Consider the following 21,147-nt stretch of genomic DNA (forward strand, 5'->3'; position numbering starts at 1 on the left):
CAGAAGGCTCTCCAAAACAATGAAACAAATTGTACCCCTCTGTCCGAAACAATATTGACAGGGACCCCATGGAGACGCAGGATGTGTTTGACAAACAAGGTAGCTAACGTCTTGGCATTGGGTAGTTTCTTGAGGGGCACAAAGTGGCACATCTTACTGAAGCGGTCTACTACAACCCACACCACCGACTTGCCTTGAGATGGAGGAAAATCGGTGATAAAATCCATGGAGATATGGCTCCAAGGTCTCTGGGGAATGGGCAAAGAACGTAGTAAGCCTGCTGGTCGGGACCTGGGAGTCTTGGACCTAGCACAAACCTCACAAGCGGCGACGTAGGCCTTAACGTCTTTAGGCAACCCAGGCCACCAATAGTTTCTGGCAATAAGGTGTTTGGTACCAAGGACGCCTGGATGACCAGATAGTGCAGAGTCAGGATTTTCCATAAGTACCCTTAGCCGGAATTGCAGGGGAACAAACAGCTTGTCCTCAGGAAGGTTCCCGGGAGCTGAACCTTGATCAGCCGCAATTTCAGAGACTAAATCAGAATCAATAGAAGAAATGATTATACCAGGAGGCAAAATACAAGCAGGATCTTCCTCCGAAGGAGGGCTGGCCATGAAGCTACGCGACAGTGCATCGGCCTTAATATTTTTAGACCCAGCCCTATAGGTAACCAAAAAGTTGAATCTGGTAAAAAATAGCGCCCATCGAGCTTGTCTCGGGTTTAGCCTCCGGGCAGATTCTAGGAAAACCAGATTCTTGTGGTCAGTAAGGACCGTTACCTGGTTCCTAGCCCCCTCCAGGAAGTGGCGCCACTCTTAAAATGCCCATTTAATGGCTAAGAGTTTGCGGTTGCCAATATCATAGTTACTCTCAGTGGGCGAAAACTTCCTGGAGAAGTAGGCACAGGGACGGAGATGGGTGAGGGACCTGGTACCCTGGGACAAGACAGCCCCCACTCCCACCTCGGATGCATCAACTTCCACGATAAATGGCTCCATTTGGTTGGGCTGAACCAGCACCGGGGCCGAGATAAAGCACTTCTTAAGGACCTCAAAAGCCTGGACAGCCTCAGGAGGCCAGTGGAGGAGATCAGCACCTTTGCGAGTGAGGTCCGTAAGAGGCTTAGCGATGACCGAGAAGTTACCAATAAATCTCCTGTAATAATTAGCGAACCCCAAGTAACACTGTAACGCCTTCAGGGAGGCAGGTTGGACCCATTCCGCCACAGCCTGGACCTTGGCGGGGTCCATGCGGAATTCATGAGGAGTGAGGATTTGACCCAAAAATGGTATCTCCTGTACCCCAAACACACATTTTTCGGTTTTCGCAAACAGTTTGTTTTCCCGAAGGACCTGGAGCACCTTCCTGACATGCTCAATGTGGGAGGACCAGTCCTTGGAAAACACCAGTATGTCATCAAAGTACACTACAAGCAATACCCCCAGGTAATCTCTTAAAATCTAATTTATGAAATTCTGGAAGACCGTAGGAGCATTACACAACCCAAAGGGCATGACGAGGTATTCGAAATGACCTTCGGGCGTGTTAAACGCAGTCTTCCACTCATCCCCCTCTTTGATGCGGATAAGGTTATACGCCCCCCGTAGATCAAACTTAGAGAACCATTGGGCCCCCTGAACCTAATTAAAGAGATCAGGAATCAAAGGAAGGGGATACTGGTTCCTTACAGTGACCTTATTCAAGTTACGGTAGTCAATGCATGGCCTAAGACCACCATCCTTCTTCCCTACGAAAAAGAAGCCAGCACCTACCGGAGAAGTAGAGGGGCGAATGTAACCCTTGGCCAGGCATTCCTGGATATACTCTCTCATGGCTTCACGTTCGGGACAAGAAAGATTAAATATCCTACCCCTAGGGAGCTTAGCTCCTGGTACCAAGTCGATAGCACAATCGTATTCTCTATGAGGAGGTAAAACTTCGGAGGCCTCCTTAGAGAAAACATCAGTGAAGTCCTGCACAAACTCAGGTAGCGTGTTCACCTCCTCAGGGGGAGAAAGAGAATTAACAGAAAAACATGACGTCAAGCATTCATTACTCCATTTGGTAAGCTCCCCATTATTCCAGTCAAACGTGGGATTATGCAACTGCAACCAGGGAAGCCCTGAAACCAAATCGGACGATGATCCCTGCATCAACAGTACAGAGCACTGCTCCAAATGCATGGAGCCAACAAGGAGTTCAAAAACAGGGGTATGCTGTGTAAAATAACCATTAGCAAGAGGAGTGGAATAGATACCCACTACCGGGACAGGTTTAGGCAAATCAATCAAAGGCATAGCTAGAGACATAGCAAATTCCACAGACATGATATTAGCAGAAGACCCTGAATCCACGAAGGCACTGCCGGTAGCAGACCTACCACCAAAAGAGACCTGAAAGGGAAGCAAGATTTTATTACGTTTCATATTTACGGGAAATACCTGTGCGCCTAAGTGACCTCCCCGATGATCACTTAGGCGCGGAAGTTTTCCGGCTGCTTATTCTTACGCCTAGGACAGGTGTTCACTTGATGCTTGTCATCCCCATAATAGAAGCAGAGACCATTCTTCCTGCGGAACTCTCAACGTTCTCGGGGGGACACGGAGGCCCCGAGTTGCATAGGTACCTCCGAGTCTTCCGTGGAAGAGTGAAGCAACGGGACCTCGGGAGCCATCATGGGGGAGCCAAAGGGGAAAACACAAAAACGTTCAAGTTGTCGTTCCATAAAAAGTCAGTCAAGTCGTACCGCTAAAGCCATAACCTGGTCTAGGGAGTCAAAAGAGGGATAGCTAACTAGCAGGTCTTTCAGGGCGTTCGACAGACCCAACCTAAACTGGCACCTTAAGGCAGGGTCATTCCACCGAGAAGCTACGCACCACTTCCTAAAGTCAGAACAATACTCCTCAACAGGTCTCTTACCCTGACGTAAGGTCACCAGCTGACTCTCGGCAAAGGCAGTCCTGTCAGTCTCATCATAAATGAGTCCGAGAGCAGAAAAGAAACGATCAACGGAGGAAAGTTCAGGGGCATCAGGAGCCAAGGAGAAGGCCCACTCTTGGGGCCCTTCCTGGAGCCAGGACATAATTATACCCACCCGCTGGCTCTCAGAACCTGAGGAGTGAGGCTTTAAGCGAAAGTAGAGCCTACAACTCTCCCAAAAGGAGAGAAAAGTCCTCCGGTCCCCTGAGAACCGGTCAGGCAACTTGAGGTGGCGTTCAAGAAGTGAGGTGAGGGGCACTACCATGGTAGCATCAGGCTGGTTGACCCTCTGAGCCAGGGCCTGGACCTGTAGGGAGAGACCCTGCATTTGCTGGGCCAGGGTCTCAAGGGGGTCCATAGTAGAGTCAGGGACCAGGGTAGACTAGGTATATGGGCTTGTGATTATGTAATGATGGGGGTAGGGAAACGGACAAGTGAGCCCTAATCTACCCGCCACTCTGTCCCTGCCTACTTGCAACGACCCGCCCTAGGTGACGGGGTACAACTGGGCGGCGGTCCCTACGCTCAGTAAGTGCATGAGACAAACAGACAAGGGTACACAAAGCTAAGGGAAATGGGGCAGTTGCCCACGGCAACACCGTGAGCAACAAGAGTGGTGAAAGAGCCGAGTCAAACCAGGAGTGTACGAGGTACCAAACGCAGAGCAGAAGAGTAGTCAGTAAGCCAGGGTTAGTATGGAGCAGGATCAAATAGTTAGAAGCTGTAGCTGGGCCAGGAAACCACACGAGAAGAATCACAAGCAAAGGAGGAACAGGAAAGGCAGGTATAAATAGACAGAGGGCAGGAGCTAGCTCCGTCTGGCCAGGCTGCGATAGGCTCTCCCACTCCTAAGCCTGCCATCCTGAGTGGTGGAAGATGGAGTCAGTCTCAGAGACATAAACTCAGGTGCAGACTGATTACCTATGGGCGTATACACAGAAGTTGTGCCTGGCAGATCCTTTACACATACCCTAAAAAAAGAGTAATTTTTCTGTGCTTTTTTTTTTACAATATATATCAATCACCCAAAATATTGTAATCTTGGGGCCTACATTGCTCCTATGTAAACATGGGAACGCCACCATTCTCACCAGTTTTAAGGCGTAATGTAAGTCTTAGGCCAAAACGTAGTAGTAGTTGAAACGCCAATCCAACCGAGATGGAATATGAAATATCCAAGATAGAAGGGAGTCCCAGGCATAAAATAAGATAAGATAACTTTATTAATCCCCGAAGGGAAATTCCAGTATCACATGAATGGATTCTGGGAAACGGCATCAGGGATCTTTTATTATTAGGTCTCTGTGCAAATTGAGATTCTGGCGTCCAAGGTGAAGATGATGAAGAAGACTAGGTGGTACTGTAGACGAAACAAAAAATAATCAGACCAGACGATAATCACTCAGCAATATACTGGTGCCGAAGCTCCAGCCATGATTTCACAAAAATACTATAGATGTCAGTGATCATACCTGTACTGCTGGTGTTTCTTCTGTACCACAGCTGTTGGTACTTATCTCCTCCTCTTTCTTTGAAAGGCATGGACGCGGCACAAGGGACAGCGTGGATTTGTCGGGATCCAATGTGCAATACAAGGCAGATGGAATAGGTGAGAACATGGCAGAACGGTGACTTGCTCTCCAATCTCATAGTCCTCTAGGCATATAGTGCAGGACTGGATGTCTTCGTTTTCAGTAAAGGTTCGAGATGGGAGTCTATCAATCTGCCTGCCTCTCCTGCCTCGCCGACGTTGTCTTCTCTGCACAGGTCTGCTGTCTGTGGTCTCTGTTGTCGACTGTTGGTTGGGAAGCAGCTGACTGGTGCTTGGTGTTGGCTCCACCAGCCTGTTAGATGTTTGCTGAGGAGATCTGCTTCCTTCTCTGGACGGCTGCAGGTTTGGTAGCGGCTCACTGGTGCTGGGGTCTTGTGTTGGTTCCTCCAGCCTTTCGGATCTCTCCTGAGTAGTTGATGGAGTAGACCCAGGCTGGGATTCTCCAGGAATTCTGAGCTCGGTCTCACTATTAATACGACGGCCACTTGTCGTTTCAGACTGTTCTATTGGCTCAGGTCGTAATGGGGACCGACTTCTGTCCGCTCCGTCTTGCTGCAACCTACGGCGCAGTGGAACTTGACCACGTCTTCGTCTCCAGTCGGGGACATTGTCATGGTCTTCATCCTGCTCCACACTCTGACGCCTTCTATGTCCAGATCTTAATCTTCCATCAGCAATGCCTAGATATGAAACAATGTGTATAACATGTATTAATTATGTACAGAAAAAATGGGAAAAAAGATCAATACCAGACATTTCCTATGGACTCGCGTGGCCTTCTTTCTAGAGGAAAGCTCCCATGTTTTTCTAATCTTGGACAACCGTTTTGATACTATGAATATATACACAGTCGAGTCACATTATTATAACTACTACTAATATCCAGAGTAACCGGCGTGTGCAGCAAGGACAGCAGTAGACGGGCTGGGAGTGACTCAATAAGGTGCTGGTCAGTGGTCTCATATGTGGAGCCTCGCTGACTCCATACATCCCACATTTACTGGAGGGTGCGTGGGGGAGGATCCATAAAGCGAACAACACGATTGACGTGGTCCCACAGATGCTCAATTGGGTTCAAGTCTGGAGAAATAGGGGGCCAGGGAAGTACTTGGAAGTCTTGGTCGTGCTCTTCCAACCACTGTCGGGCATTTATAGTCGTGTGACATGTCGCATTGTCTTGCTTTAAGATTCCATTTGCTCCAGGGAAGACAATCAGCATGTATGGTGGATGTGATCTGTAACGATGGATTCATATCTAAATCGGTTCAGAGCCTTCCATATGGATGAGTGGCCCAGAGAATGCCATGGAAAAATACCCCAGACGCTGACGTCGCCGCCAGCTTTTTCCAGCAATGGTTATAAAGTCCATCCTTTCGATGAAGCAGAAAACATGATTTATCGGAGAAGACAACCCTTTGCCAATCATCGGTGCTCTGAGACCAATACTGCCGTGCAAATTGAAGCCATGTTCTTTGATGCACCTTTGTTACATAGGAGCAGTGACCATCCGTCGGGTTCGGAGCCCCATACGCAGTCGGGTTCGCTGAACTGTTGTATAAGACACACTTCTGGTAGCCAACGTTCACCTCTCAAATACATGGCACGTGGTGCTCTGCAGTTTCCATGTCCGTTATTCCCAATGGTGCCATTTGTCCACTCACGATACACTGTCACCACAGCAGCACGCGAACAGTTCACAAACTGCGCTGTTTGAGAAATACCGCCGCCCTTGGTCCGAAAGCCAATAATCATCCCTTTTTGCAACTGAAAAACGGTGCATTTTTTGCGGACGCAAAACGGACACGTTTGTGTGAAACTAGCCTAAATTTATCTGATATAACAAGTTCCACTTACCTTGATTTATCCGGGAACTATCGTCTATTGCAAGCTGCAAGAGTTCTCGGTAACTCATTGTTCCTTGTAGCAGGCGGCTTGATGTTTAAATTCAGGAACAATGGAAAAATGGGATTCCTCAAATAAGATGGAATCTACCACGATGTTCAGAAGTTGCACTGGTGTTTAAGTGCTCTAAACAGATGATGTAGTAGTCGCTTTGTAGCACAAATTCGCTCTTTGAAAAACCAAGTGAAGTTTCAGCATCAGCATCAACTCGAGATATGGCACTGATGTGACCGCGCTTGGGGTCCTTAGAACTTCACGCCATTGTGATGTCACTGCTATAGATGCCAAACCCTCCATTGTTCTGATGACATCACTGCCTGCAGTGATGTCATAATGCTTACGTATGTCATAAACGGTCCCCTGCTCTGCATTATACCAATCACTGCAGCAAAGCCTCCAAATAAATAAATATATATTAAAAAAAATTATATTTACATATTGCAGCTGAAAATCTCTAATATTTGTTTAGTAAATGTTTCTCTATAATTGTTTAGTAAGTGTTGTAGCACACAATTCATCTAAGTAAAAGTCTTAGTAACAGATTACCACAATGGAGAGGTGGAAATGTAACTTTATTTTTCTAAAACTAGATGGTTCTGGAGTAAATAAGAATCCTTTATAACCTAAAGAGGTTGTCTGGTATAAGAAACCCTTTGTAAATACCCTATTGGGGAATTCTAAGTTAAGAAAGGACAAGTCTCTTATTGATTTCACTGTGTAATGCTTAGTTTCTCCTGTGGTGGCGCTGCAGGGGAATTCAACACTTCTCAAGTTCCATCACAGTTTAAATCTGATCGCTGGGGGTCACAATCAGCGACATTAAGCTGCACTATCTGGATGTACAAATTACACTGGATGAGGGCCGTATTGTGACAGACATTTACACCAAACCAACTGACTGAAAATAACTTTTTAATTTTAGCTTTCAACCCAAATCAGCACAAAAATAAAATTTCACAAAGCCAACTACATAGTGATAGAAAATGCCGCAGAACTTCGCATATAAATGAGACGGATATGTGAGAGGCAGATAGATAGGGCGTGCTCTAGCAAAGTAAAACATGAGCCCCCCATTACTTTATTTTTCTGATCTCAAATGCCAAGATACAATCCCGTTAGTAAGCCCTAAATATACACCTCCTGCAATGAGCCATAATACAATTGTGGGGATCAGACCTTAACCACTTCCTGCCGCAGCCATTTAGAATTTTTTTATTTGTGTTCTTTCCTCCTCACCTTCCAAAAGCCACAACTTTTTTATTTTTCTGTTGATATATCCATATGAGGGCTTGATTTTTGCAGGACGAGTTGTAGTTTTTCATGGCACCATTTATTGTACTAATGAAATGGGAAACTGAAAGAACTTTCTTTGTGGGGTGAAATAGGAAAAAACTGATTTCTCCATTGTTTTTTGGGTTTAGTTTTTATGGAGATCACCGCGCGGTTTTGTTTCGCCATTATCTGAGAGCCATACGTTTTGTTTTCTTTCCGTCGCTGCAGCAGTGTGAGGGCTTGTTTTTTTTGTGGCACGAGCTGTCGTTTTTATTGGTTCATGAGACTTTTTGATCATCTTTTATTCCATTGTTTGTGGGAGATGAGATGACCAAAAAACAGTGATTATGCCCTCGACATTTTTTGTTTGTTTTAATGCATTCACCATGTGAGTTAAATAATGTTATATTGTTATAGCTCTGACTTTTACGGACGTGGCGATACAAGTTATGTTAATTTACTTTTTTTACATTGCTTTTTTTTTAACTTTTAATATTTTAACTTTATATATATATATATATATATATATATATATATATATATATATAAACTCAATTTAACTGTATTTTACTTTCTTTACTTGCCCTCTAGGGGACTTAAAGAGGCTCTGTCACCAGATTTTGCAACCCCTATCTCCTATTGCAGCAGATCGGCGCTGCAATGTAGATTACAGTAACATTTTTATTTTTAAAAAACGAGCATTTTTGGCCAAGTTATGACCATTTTTGTATTTATGCAAATGAGGCTTGCAAAAGTACAACTGGGCGTGATTACAGTAAAAGTACAACTGGGCGTGTATTATGTGTGTACATCGGGGCGTTTTTACTTCTTTTACTAGCTGGGCGTTAGGAATGGGAGTGTATGATGCTGACGAATCAGCATCATCCACTTCTGTTCGTTAACACCCAGCTTCTGGCAGTGCACAGACACAGCGTGTTCTCGAGAGATCACGCTGTGACGTCACTCACTCACTTCCTGCCCCAGGTCCTGCATCGTGTCGGCCACATCGGCACCAGAGGCTACAGTTGATTCTGCAGCAGCATCAGCGTTTGCAGGTAAGTAGCTAAATCGACTTACCTGCAAACGCCGTTGCTGCTGCAGAATCAACTGTAGCCTCTGGTGCCGATGTGTCCTCGCTCGTCCGACACGGACCTGGGGCAGGAAGTGAGTGATGTCACAGCGTGATGTCTCGAGAACACGCTGTGTGTCTGCATTGCCAGAAGCTGGGCGTTCTGAAGAGAAGTGGATGATACTTCTCATCAGAACGCCCAGCTAGTAAAAGAAGTAAACACGCCCCGATGTACACACATAATACACGCCCAGTTGGACTTTTACTTTAAACATGCCCAGTTGGACGTTAGCAATCCTCATTTGCATAAATACAAAAATGGTCATAACTTGGCCAAAAATGCTCGTTTTTTAAAAATAAAAACTTTACTGTAATCTACATTGCAGCGCCTATCTGCTGCAATAGCAGATAGGGGTTGCAAAATCTGGTGACAGAGCCTCTTTAAAGCAGCAATCATTGGATCGCTTGCAGGATATACTGCAATACTAATGTATTGCAGTATATCGTGTTCTTTACCTGCTCTTATTAAGCCTTGCCAGGGGTGCAAAGATGGCAGACCTGAGGGCCTACATTAGTCCTTCAAGCTGCAATGACAACCATCGGCACCCCGCAATCGCAGTTGGGCAATGGGCCGTCAGAGATGGCCACCCCCGTCTTTCTAATGGCTTAGTTACCGCAGTTACTATTGACCTCAGCATATAAGGGGTTAAACGAGTGGGATCGTAGTAATCTACGATTTCGCTCGTCGCAGTGAACTGTCAGTTGTAACATACAACCAACACCAGCAAATTATGGAGTGAGCTTAGTCCGTGACCCAACTCCATACTTCCCTCCTGGCCTACACCGTATATATACACGTTGGCTGTCGTGGAAGGGGCTAGGCAGCATTGAAGGGTTATGGTGCTATAAAGCAGATCTTCCCTTACAAAAACTAATGACGTTTTGGCAACCAAAGGTGCCCCCCTCAGCATCAGAGCCCCATAGCAGCTTCTATGGCTACTAGGGCTATAGTTATGTCCATGTATGGGGGAAGATTTGACAGTAACACTACAGGTGATGTATTATCACAGTATACATCTAGTATTAGGATAAAATAGAATGACGTACCAGTCCCCAGACATTAGTAGATACGGGTCACTAAGCAAATCATGGTGGTTCCAAGTACCAGGCTCAGGACCAACAAATAGAAGAGGAGGAGAGAGAATAAGGAGGTTAAAATGTGGCCAGGTGCGGTGTATTCACTGCTTGTACACAATGCATCTTAAAGGGGTTATGCGGGGACTAAAAATTATTAGCAGTGTTCTCACTGCATTATGTGATGTCACGGTTTGTGGGTATGTGGACCCACCAGGCCGCACCGCCATAGCAGCGAGGCAGCTGGCCAAACAACAGGGAACCCTAGAAATACAAAGTCCCGCACAAGGGTACCAGGATAGTCCAGACAGTGGCCGCAGCTCTGGCACGGATGGAGGTAGGTAACACAGGACGTGGCGGATGACACAGGTGCAGTAGACACGACTCCAACTAGTAGGCACAGGAAAAAGAACACAGTACAGGATACAGGAACGGGTAACAGGGCAGAGGAAACAACTGGAACGGGAAACAGTAAGGGACCATTTGAAAGACAGACTTGGGGTATACTAACAATGCTCAGGCAAGGATCAGATGGGTTGGGCCCTTCTTATAGTCCAGGAAATCATGTGTGTTGATGATGGTGATTTCCTACATGTGCGTGCGCTGGCCCTTTAAGAGCGGGCACGAGCGTGCACGCCCACCCTACGGGACAGAGCAGATCGTAGCAGAAGTGAGCGCTGGAGTCTCCTTGGAAGGAGATGGGAACCAGCGCTCACAGATCCATGGCTGAGGGCGTCAGGTGAGTGGAACCGATGGCCCTGGACGCTACAGTATCCCCCCCTCTTACGCCCCCTCTTCTTGGGACTAGAGCGAGAGAGGAACTTCTTAACAAGAGCAGAGGCATCAAGGTTCTTCTCCGGCTCCCAGGACCTCTCCTCAGGACCAAACCCTCTCCAGTCCACCAAATAGTAAGTCCTTCCTCCTACCCTCTTGCAGTCCAGGATCTCCCTCAACTCGAACACATCAGAAGAACCGCTGGAAGCAGTTGTGGAACAGGAAGTCTTGCTGTAGCAGTTCAGGACCACTGGTTTCAGGAGGGACACATGAAAGGAGTTGGGGATTCTGAGGGTAGGAAGATACTGGGGCGGCTCTCTTCTTGTATCCGCTTTTCACTTCATGCCCGGGTCTGTTGCCAGATTTACAGGAAGTACCCAAATGCAGAGTCAGCAGCGGGTACCTGAGAAGTAGTAGACACTGGAAGAGGGACTCTAGGATGTTGACCGTATACAATGTAAAACGGAGTGGAAGTGGTGGACTCGCTTGTGTGGTTGTTGTACGAGAACTCGGCCCATGGAAGAAGCTGTACCCAGTTATCATGCTGTAAGGAAATGAAGTGACGGAGATAATTCTCCATGATCTGGTTGATCCTCTCGACTTGCCCATTGGACTGGGGATGATAGGCTGTGGAAAAGTCCAATATCACATCCAGGAGTTTACAGAGAGCCCTCCAGAACCTCGAGGTAAACTGAAACCCCCGATCGGACACAATGTGAAGGGCAAGCCATGCAAGCGGTAGATGTGCTGGATGAAGAGATTTGCCATTCGGGGAACAGAAGGTAGGCCGGTCAGCGGGATAAAATGTGCCATCTTCGAGAAACGGTCCACCACCACCCAGATAGTGTTGCATCCTGCTGAGGGAGGAAGGTCAGTGACAAAGTCCATCACAATGTGCTGCAAGGTGGCATTGGGTATAGGCACAGGTTGATGGAGGCCGGCAGGCTTGGAGTTAGTAACCTTGTTAGAAGCACACACCGTGCAAGAAGAGACAAAGTCCACAACATCCTTGGGCAGCGTGGGCCACCAAAAGTGACGAGCAATCAGGTCTCGGGTTTTACAAACACCAGGGTGCCCAGCCAGTTTAGAACTGTGTCCCCATCGGAGAATTCTTCTCCTGCCTGCTAATCGAACAAAAGTCCTCCCCAGAGGGATGTCTCTAACCTGCAAAGGATTGGCAGTGATAATGCAGGACGGGTCTATGATAGTTTGAAGAGACTCCACCTTGTCATCCGTTTCAAATGACCTGGACAGGGCATCGGCCCTCACATTCTTGTCAGCGGGACGGTAGTGGAGCACAAATTGTAAACGGGTGAAGAACAGCGGCCACCTGGCTTGACAGGGATTTAGTCGTTGAGCGGACTGAACGTAGGTGAGGTTCATGTGGTCGGTGTAGATTAGGATGGGGTGAGCTGCGCCCTCCAGCAGATGTCTCCACTTCTTCAGAGCCAATTTGATGGCCAGTAGCTCCTGATCCCCAACAGAGTAAATGCGCTCTGCAGAAGAAAAAAGTCTCGAGTAGTAGCCACATACTACTGCCTTTCCTTTCGGGCTCCTCTGGAACAGAAGTGCGCCTGCACCTACATAAGAGGCGTCCACCTCCAAAGAAAACTGTATATATACGTCAGGATGATAGAGGATCGAGGCAGAAGTAAAGGCTTTTTTGAGACTAAAAAATGTAGAATCTGCCTCTGGGGTCCACACCTTGGCGTTCACACAGTTCTTGGTAAGGGTGGAAATAGGCGATGTCAGTGATGAGACGTTTGGGATAAACTGCCGGTAGAAATTGGCAAATCCCAGGAAACGCTGTATGGACCTCAGACATTGAGGATGTGGCCACTCCAGGACAGCTCTCACTTTCTCAGGATCCATCTTGAGACCTTGATCCGATATGATGTAGCCCAGGAAGTGCAGAGAACTCCTCTCAAAGACGCACTTCTCCAGCTTGGCGTATAAATGATTCTCCCTTAATCTTAGTAGAACTTGACGGACATGCCTCCGATGAGTCGTCGGATCTGGGGAGAAATTAAAAATATCATTGAGATAAACAACAACACAGATATAGAGGAGATCTCGGAAGATATCATTAACGAGTTCCTGAAACACTGCAGGAGCGTTACACAGTCCGAAGGGCATTACTACATATTCGTAGTGCCCGTCACGGGTGTTAAATGCCGTCTTCCATTCGTCACCCTGGCGGACCGGAGAGGAAGTGAGATGGGGACCAGCACTCACAGAACCATGGCTGTGGGCGTCAGGAGGTGAGTGGAACCGACGGCCGGTGGCCATAGATGCTACATGTGAGTAAACTCTCTAATATACATTCCCGTCCCCCTTGGTGCTGTTTCTGAGATTTTCATAGATTTTTATAGCGCTGATAAGGAACCGGAAGTCTAGTTGTACAGTCTTATTTGGTGACGATACAACTCTTCGTCATGTGATCGGCCCCGCTGTACTCTATGTACTCGCTGTACTACTGCTCCTGCAGTATACGGAGCACAGCGCCGCTCTCTGAGAGGTTCCTCTGAGAGGTTCCTGTTGTTTCTCCTTTGCTTTATCCAATGCTAAAAACGAATAATTTTTTTTTTTTTTTTTTTTTAAATGCAAGCCCCTCAGTTGGAGTCACTGGGACCCAACACTAGAATTTCATCTGATTTGACAGATTATGGCACAATTTTCTATGGGGTACTTATGGTGGTTATTTTGGTATTCCCTTACTGTTTTTTGACACAGACCACATACCTAAACATTGCTACAGACAAATCCACCTCTTCATGGTAAAGGTATTCTCTAATGCCAGTGCTGTCTTACAGCAGGATAAAGCCCCCGCCACACTGCAAAAATCGTTCAGGACTGATGTGAGGAACATGACAAAGAGTTCAAGGTGTTGACCTGGCCTCCATATTCTTAATTCAATCGATCATCTGTGAGATGTGCTGGAAAAAAAAAATCCAATCCATGGAGACCCCTACTCACAACTTACAGGACTTAACCCCTTAATGACGAAGCCTAGGTTGGGCCTTAAGGCTCAGAGCCCATTTGTCTAATCTGACATGTGTCACTTTATGTGGTAATAACTTTGGAATGCCTTTATTTATCCAAGTGATTCTGAGACTGTTTTCTGGTGACACATTGAACTTTATGTTAGTGGTAAAATTTGGTTGATACATTCAGTGAAAAACAGAAAAAAATTACAGAAACTGTGGTGTAAGGCAGATGGTTATACCACACAAAATAGTTATTAATTAACAATTTTTTTTTTAAAATAAAGGAATTAATATTGAAAAAAGGTTTTTTTATACAACTGTTTTTTTTTTGTCTCACTAGGTGCCTTGAAGTCAGGAATCCCTGATCGCTATTCTAATACACTGCACTACATGCGTAGTGCAGTGTAAAAGTGCTGTCAGTAACTCACTGACAGCAAACCTAAGGCAGGACAAACTAGGCTTCCGTAGATGACAAACCCGGAGGGCATTGTTAGGCCTCCTGTTGCCATAACATGATGGAATAGAACGTCAAGGAGCAGGAAGGGGTTAAAGGATCTGCTAACGTCTTGGTGCCAGATACCACAGGACACTTTTAAAGATCTTCTGAAATCCATGTCCCAATGGGTCAGAGCTATTATGGCAGCACGAGGAGGACTACACAAGGCAGGTGGTTTTAATGTTATGTCTGGATGGTGTATATGTTAGTAATTAATTTCTATTCATTTGTACATTGATGGAAATTAGGGTATGTTCACACGCAAACTCAAAAATATCTGAAAATACAGAGCTGTTTTCAAGGTTTTCAGCGTTTTTTACGGCCGTTTTAGGAGCTGTTTTCAATATTGTCTAGGAAAAACGGCTCCAAAAGCAGCCCAAGAAGTGACTTGCACTTCTTTGTGAACATACCCTAAAAAAAAGAGTAATTTTTCTGTGCTTTTTATTTTTACAATATATATCAATCACCCTAAATATTGTAATCTTGGGGCCTACATTGCTCCTATGTAAACATGGCAACGCCACCATTCTCACCAGTTTTAAGGCGTAATGTAAGTCTTAGGCCAAAACATAGTAGTAGTCGAAACGCCAATCCAACCGAGATGGAATATGAAATATCCAAGATAGAAGGGAGTCCCAGGCATAAAATAAGATAAGATAACTTTATTAATCCCTGAAGGGAAATTCCAGTATCACATAAATGGATTCTGGGAAACGGCATCAGCGATCTTTTATTATTAGGTCTCTGTGCAGATTGAGATTCTGGCGTCCAAGGTGAAGATGATGAAGAAGACTAGGTGGTACTGTAGACAAAACAAAAAATAATCAGACCAGACGATAATCACTCAGCAATATACTGGTGCCGAAGCTCCAGCCATGATTTCACAAAAATACTATAGATGTCAGTGATCATACCTATACTGCTAGTGTTTCTTCTGTACCACAGCTGTTGGTACTTATCTCCTCCTCTTTCTTTGAAAGGCATGGACGCGGCACAAGGGACAGCGTGGATTTGTCGGGATCCAATGTGCAATACAAGGCAGATGGAATAGGTGAGAACATGGCAGAACGGTGACTTGCTCTCCAATCTCATAGTCCTCTAGGCATATAGTGCAGGACTGGATGTCTTCGTTTTCAGTAAAGTTTCGAGATGGGAGTCTATCAATCTGCCTGCCTCTCCTGCCTCGCCGACGTTGTCTTCTCTGCACAGGTCTGCTGTCTGTGGTCTCTGTTGTCGACTGTTGGTTGGGAAGCAGCTGACTGGTGCTTGGTGTTGGCTCCACCAGCCTGTTAGATGTTTGCTGAGGAGATCTGCTTCCTTCTCTGGACGGCTGCAGGTTTGGTAGCGGCTCACTGGTGCTGGGGTCTTGTGTTGGTTCCTCCAGCCTTTCGGATCTCTCCTGAGTACTTGATGGAGTAGACCCAGGCTGGGATTCTCCAGGAATTCTGAGCTCGGTCTCACTATTAATACGACGGCCACTTGTCGTTTCAGACTGTTCTATTGGCTCAGGTCGTAATGGGGACCGGCTTCTGTCCGCTCCTTCTTGCTGCAACCTACGGCGCGGTGGAACTTGACCACGTCTTCGTCTCCTGTCGGGGACATTGTCATGGTCTTCATCCTGCTCCACACTCTGACGCCTTCTATGTCCAGATCTTAATCTTCCATCAGCAATGCCTAGATGTGAAACAATGTGTATAACATATATTAATTATGTACAGAAAAAATGGGAAAAAAGATCAATACCAGACATTTCCTATGGACAAGCGTGGTCTTCTTTCTAGAGGAAAGCTCCCATGTTTTTCTAATCTTGGACAACCGTTTTGATACTATGAATATATACACAGTCGAGTCACATTATTATAACTACTACTAATATCCAGAGTAACCGGCGTGTGCAGCACGGACAGCAGTAGACGGGCTGGGAGTGACTCAATAAGGTGCTGGTCAGTGGTCTCATATGTGGAGCCTCGCTGACTCCATACATCCCACATTTACTGGAGGGTGCGTGGGGGAGGATCCATAAAGCGAACAACACGATTGACGTGGTTCCACAGATGCTCAATTGGGTTCAAGTCTGGAGAAATAGGGGGCCAGGGAAGTACTTGGAAGTCTTGGTCGTGCTCTTCCAACCACTGTCGGGCATTTATAGTCGTGTGACATGTCGCATTGTCTTGCTTTAAGATTCCATTTGCTCCAGGGAAGACAGTCAGCATGTATGGTGGATGTGATCTGTAACGATGGATTCATATCTAAATCGGTTCAGAGCCTTCCATATGGATGAGTGGCCCAGAGAATGCTATGGAAAAATACCCCAGACGCTGACGTCGCCGCCAGCTTTTTCCAGCAATGGTTGTAAAGTCCATCCTTTCGATGAAGCAGAAAACGTGATTTATCGGAGAAGACAACCCTTTGCCAATCATCGGTGCTCTGAGACCAATACTGCCGTGCAAATTGAAGCCATTTTCTCTGATTTGTTACATAGGAGCAGTGACCATCCGTCGGGTTTGGAGCCCCATACGCAGTCGGGTTCGCTGAACTGTTGTATTAGACACACGTCTGGTAGCCAACGTTCACCTCTCAAATACATGGCATGTGGTGCTCTGCAGTTTCCATGTCCGTTATTCCCAATGGTGCCATTTGTCCACTCACGATACACTGTCACCACAGCAGCACGCGAACAGTTCACAAACTGTGCTGTTTGAGAAATACCGCCGCCCTTGGTCCGAAAGCCAATAATCATCCCTTTTTGCAACTGAAAAACGGTGCATTTTTTGCGGACACAAAACGGACACGTTTGTGTGAAACTAGCCTGAATGTATCTGATATAACAAGTTCCACTTACCTTGATTTATCCGGGAACTTTCGTCTATTGCAAGCTGCAAGAGTTCTCGGTAACTCATTGTTCCTTGTAGCAGGCGGCTTGATGTTTAAATTCAGGAACAATGGAAAAATGGGATTCCTCAAGTAAGAGGGAATCTACCACGATGTTCAGAAGTTGCACTGGTGTTTAAGTGCTCTGAACAGATGATGTAGTAGTCGCTTTGTAGCACAAATTCGCTCTTTGAAAAACCAAGTGAAGTTTCAGCATCAGCATCAACTCGAGATATGGCACTGATGTGACCACGCTTGGGGTCCTTAGAACTTCACGCCATTGTGATGTCACTGCTATAGATGCCACAAACTCCATTGTTCTGATGACATCACTGCCTGCAGTGATGTCATAATGCTTACGTATGTCATAAACGGTCCCCTGCTCTGCATTATACCAATCACTGCAGCAAAGCCTCCAAATAAATAAATAAATATATATTAAATGTTTTTATATTTACATATTGCAGCTGAAAATCTCTAATATTTGTTTAGTAAATGTTGTAGCACACAATTCATCTAAGTAAAAATCTTAGTAACAGATTACCACAATGGAGAGGTGGAAATGTAACTTTATTTTTCTAAAACTAGATGGTTCTGGAGTAAATAAGAATCCTTTATAACCTAAAGAGGTTGTCTGGTATAAGAAACCCATTGTAAATACCCTATTGGGGAATTCTAAGTTAAGAAAGGACAAGTCTCTTATTGATTTCACTGTGTAATGCTTAGTTTCTCCTGTGGTGGCGCTGCAGGGGAATTCAACACTTCTCAAGTTCCATCACAGATTAAATCTGATCACTGGGGGTCACAATCAGCGACATTAAGCTGCACTATCTGGATGTACAAATTAAACTGGATGAGGGCCGTATTGTGATAGACATTTACACCAAACCAACTGACTGAAAATAACTTTTTCATTTTAGCTTTCACCCCAAATCAGCACAAAAATAAAATTTCACAAAGTCAACTACATAGTGATAGAAAATGCCGCAGAACTTCGCATATAAATGAGACGGATATGTGAGAGGCAGATAGATAGGGCGTGCTCTAGCAAAGTAAAAAATGAGCCCCCCATTACTTTATTTTTCTGATCTCAAATGCCAAGATACAATCCCGTTAGTAAGCCCTAAATATACACCTCCTGCAATGAGCCATAATACAATTGTGGGGATCAGACCTTAACCACTTCCTGCCGCAGCCATTTTTAATTTTTTAATTTTTGTTCTTTCCTCCTCACCTTTCAAAAGCCACAACTTTTTTATTTTTCTGTTGATATATCCATATGAGGGCTTGATTTTTGCAGGACGAGTTGTAGTTTTTCATGGCACCATTTATTGTACTAATGAAATGGGAAACTGAAAGAACTTTCTTTGTGGGGTGAAATAGGAAAAAACAGATTTCTCCATTGTTTTTTGGGTTTAATTTTTATGGAGCTCACCGCGCGGTTTTGTTTCGCCATTATCTGAGAGCCATACGTTTTGTTTTCTTTCCGTCGCTGCAGCAGTGTTAGGGCTTGTTTTTTTGTGGCACAAGCTGTCGTTTTCATTGGTTCATGAGACTTTTTGATCATTTTTTATTCCATTGTTTGTGGGAGATGAGATGACCAAAAAACAGTGATTCTGCCCTCGACATTTTTTGTTTGTTTTAATGCATTCACCATGTGGGTTAAGTAATGTTATATTGTTATAGCTCTGACTTTTACGGACGTGGCAATACAAGTTATGTTAATTAACTTTTTTTACATTGCTTTTTTTTTAAACTTTTAATATTTTAACTTTATATATAAATATATATATATATATATATATATATATATATATAAACTCAATTTAACTGTATTTTACTTTCTTTACTTGCTCTCTAGGGGACTTAAACCAGTAATCATTGGATCGCTTGCAGGATATACTGCAAGCTGCAATGACAACCATCGGCACCCCGCATTCGCAGGGGGGCAATGGGCCGTCAGAGATGGCCACCCCATCTTTCTAATGGCTTAGTTACCGCAGTTACTATTGACCTCAGCATCTAAGGGGTTAAACTAGTGGGATCGTAGTAATCTACAACCAACACCAGCAAAGTATGGAGTGAGCTCCGTCCGTGACCCCACTCCATACTTCCCTCCTGGCCTACACCGTATATATACACACGTTGGTTGTCGTGGAAGGGGCTAGGCAGCATTGAAGGGTTATGGTGCTATAAAGCAGATCTTCCCTTACAAAAACGAATGACGTTTCGGCAACCAAAGGTGCCCCCCTCAGGATCAGAGCCCCATAGCCCCATAGCCCCATAGCAGCTTCTATGGCTACTAGGGCTATAGTTATGTCCATGTACAGGGGGAAGATTTGACAGTAACACTACAGGTGATGTATTATCACAGTATACATCTAGTATTTGGATAAAATAGAATGACCTACCAGTCCCCAGACATTAGTAGATACGGGTCACTAAGCAAATCATGGTGGTTCCAAGTACCAGGCTCAGGACCAACACCTAGAAGAGGAGGAGAGAGAATAAGGAGGTTAAAACGTGGCCAGGTGCGGTGGATTCACTGCTTGTACACAATGCATCTTAAAGGGGTTATGCGGGGACTAAAAATTATTAGCAGTGTTCTCACTGAATTATGTGATGTCACGGTTTGTGGGTATGTGGACCCACCAGGCCGCACCGCCATAGCAGCGAGGCAGCTGGCCAAACAACAGGGAACCCCAGAAATACAAAGTCCCGCACAAGGGTACCAGGATAGTCCAGACAGTGGCCGCAGCTCTGGCACGGATGGAGGTAGGTAACACAGGACGTGGCGGGTGACACAGGTGCAGTAGACACGACTCCAACTAGTAGGCACAGGAACAAGAACACAGTACGGGATACAGGAACGGGTAACAACTGGAACGGGAAACAGTAAGGGACCATTTGAAAGACAGACTTGGGGTATACTAACATTGCTCAGGCAAGGATCAGATGGGTTGGGCCCTTCTTATAGTCCAGGAAATCATGTGTGTTGACGATGGTGATTTCCTACATGTGCGTGCGCTGGCCTTTAAGAGAGGGCACGAGCGTACGCGCGCACCCTACGGGACAGAGCAGATCGTACCAGAAGTGAGCGCTGGCGTCTCCTGGGAAGGAGATGGGAACCAGTGCTCACAGATCTATGGCTGCGGGCGTCAGGTGAGTAGACCCGATGGCCCTGGACGCTACAGTATCCCCCCCTCTTACGCCCCCTCTTCTTGGGACTAGAGCGAGAAAGGAACTTATTAACAAGAGCAGAGGCATCAAGGTTCTCCTCCGGCTCCCAGGACCTCTCCTCAGGACCAAACCCTCTCCAGTCCACCAAATAGAAAATCCTTCCTCCTACCCTCTTGCAGTCCAGGATCTCCCTCACCTCTAACACATCAGAAGAACCGCTGGGAGCAGTTGTGGAACAGGAAGTCTTGCTGTAGCAGTTCAGGACCACTGGTTTCAGGAGGGACACATGAAAGGAGTTGGGGATTCTGAGGGTAGGAGGCAGCCGCAGTTTATAGGAGACAGGGTTAATCTGTTGCCGAATCTCAAAAGGACCGAGAAACCTGGGAGCAAACTTGTATGAGGGCACCCTCAAACGAATGTTCCATGAGGACAGCCAGACTTTGGTATCTGGAAGATACTGCGGCGGCTCTCTTCTTGCATCCGCTTTTCGCTTCATGCCCGGGTCTGTTGCCAGATTTACAGGAAGTCCCCAAATGCAGAGTCAGCAGCGGGTACCTGAGAAGTAGTAGACAAAGTCCACAACATCCTTGGTCAGCGTGGGCCACCAAAAGTGACGAGCAATCAGGTCTCGGGTTTTACGAACACCAGGGTGCCCAGCCAGTTTAGAACTGTGTCCCCATCGGAGAATTCTTCTCCTGCCTGCTTATCGAACAAAAGTCCTCCCCAGAGGGATGTCTCTAACCTGCAAAGGATTGGCAGTGATAATGCAGGACGGGTCTATGATAGTTTGAAGAGACTCCACCGTGTCATCCGTTTCAAATGACCTGGACAGGGCATCGGCCCCTACATTCTTGTCAGCGGGACGGTAGTGGAGCACAAATTGTAAACGGGTGAAGAACAGCGGCCACCTGGCTTGACAGGGATTTAG

The 21,147-nt window shown here is 45.9% G+C and overlaps 2 protein-coding genes across 2 annotated transcripts; both read right to left on the reverse strand.

The window, feature by feature from the left end:
• Window positions 1-4,260: 4,260 nt before the first annotated feature.
• LOC142664928 (uncharacterized) lies at window positions 4,261-6,582 on the reverse strand. Its single transcript, XM_075844385.1, has 3 exons — window positions 6,389-6,582; window positions 4,455-5,214; window positions 4,261-4,342 (listed from the first exon to the last, which is right to left on the reverse strand). The coding sequence occupies exons 1-2, from the start codon at window positions 6,444-6,446 to the stop codon at window positions 4,496-4,498; spliced, it is 777 nt and encodes a 258-aa protein (XP_075700500.1). The 5' UTR covers window positions 6,447-6,582; the 3' UTR covers window positions 4,261-4,342; window positions 4,455-4,495.
• An 8,506-nt stretch (window positions 6,583-15,088) lies between these two features.
• On the reverse strand, window positions 15,089-17,226 carry LOC142664933 (uncharacterized). Its single transcript, XM_075844391.1, has 2 exons — window positions 17,011-17,226; window positions 15,089-15,842 (listed from the first exon to the last, which is right to left on the reverse strand). Exons 1-2 carry the CDS (start codon window positions 17,066-17,068, stop codon window positions 15,124-15,126), a joined length of 777 nt encoding a protein of 258 aa, XP_075700506.1. The 5' UTR covers window positions 17,069-17,226; the 3' UTR covers window positions 15,089-15,123.
• Between the last annotated feature and the right edge of the window lie 3,921 nt (window positions 17,227-21,147).

This window comes from Rhinoderma darwinii, chromosome 12 (assembly GCF_050947455.1).
Source record: "Rhinoderma darwinii isolate aRhiDar2 chromosome 12, aRhiDar2.hap1, whole genome shotgun sequence".
Classification (NCBI taxonomy): domain Eukaryota; kingdom Metazoa; phylum Chordata; class Amphibia; order Anura; family Rhinodermatidae; genus Rhinoderma; species Rhinoderma darwinii.

What these genes read in the sequence shown, in the direction of transcription:
- LOC142664933 (XM_075844391.1), bottom strand. Translation starts at nt 17,068, where the DNA reads ATGAGTTACCGAGAACTCTTGCAGCTTGCAATAGACGAAAGTTCCCGG. An exon ending in AAGTTCCCGGATAAATCAAG is followed by an intron (nt 15,843 to 17,010) that starts GTAAGTGGAACT and finishes TTTCACATCTAG; the next exon opens with GCATTGCTGATGGAAGATTA.
- LOC142664928 (XM_075844385.1), bottom strand. Translation starts at nt 6,446, where the DNA reads ATGAGTTACCGAGAACTCTTGCAGCTTGCAATAGACGATAGTTCCCGG. An exon ending in TAGTTCCCGGATAAATCAAG is followed by an intron (nt 5,215 to 6,388) that starts GTAAGTGGAACT and finishes TTTCATATCTAG; the next exon opens with GCATTGCTGATGGAAGATTA.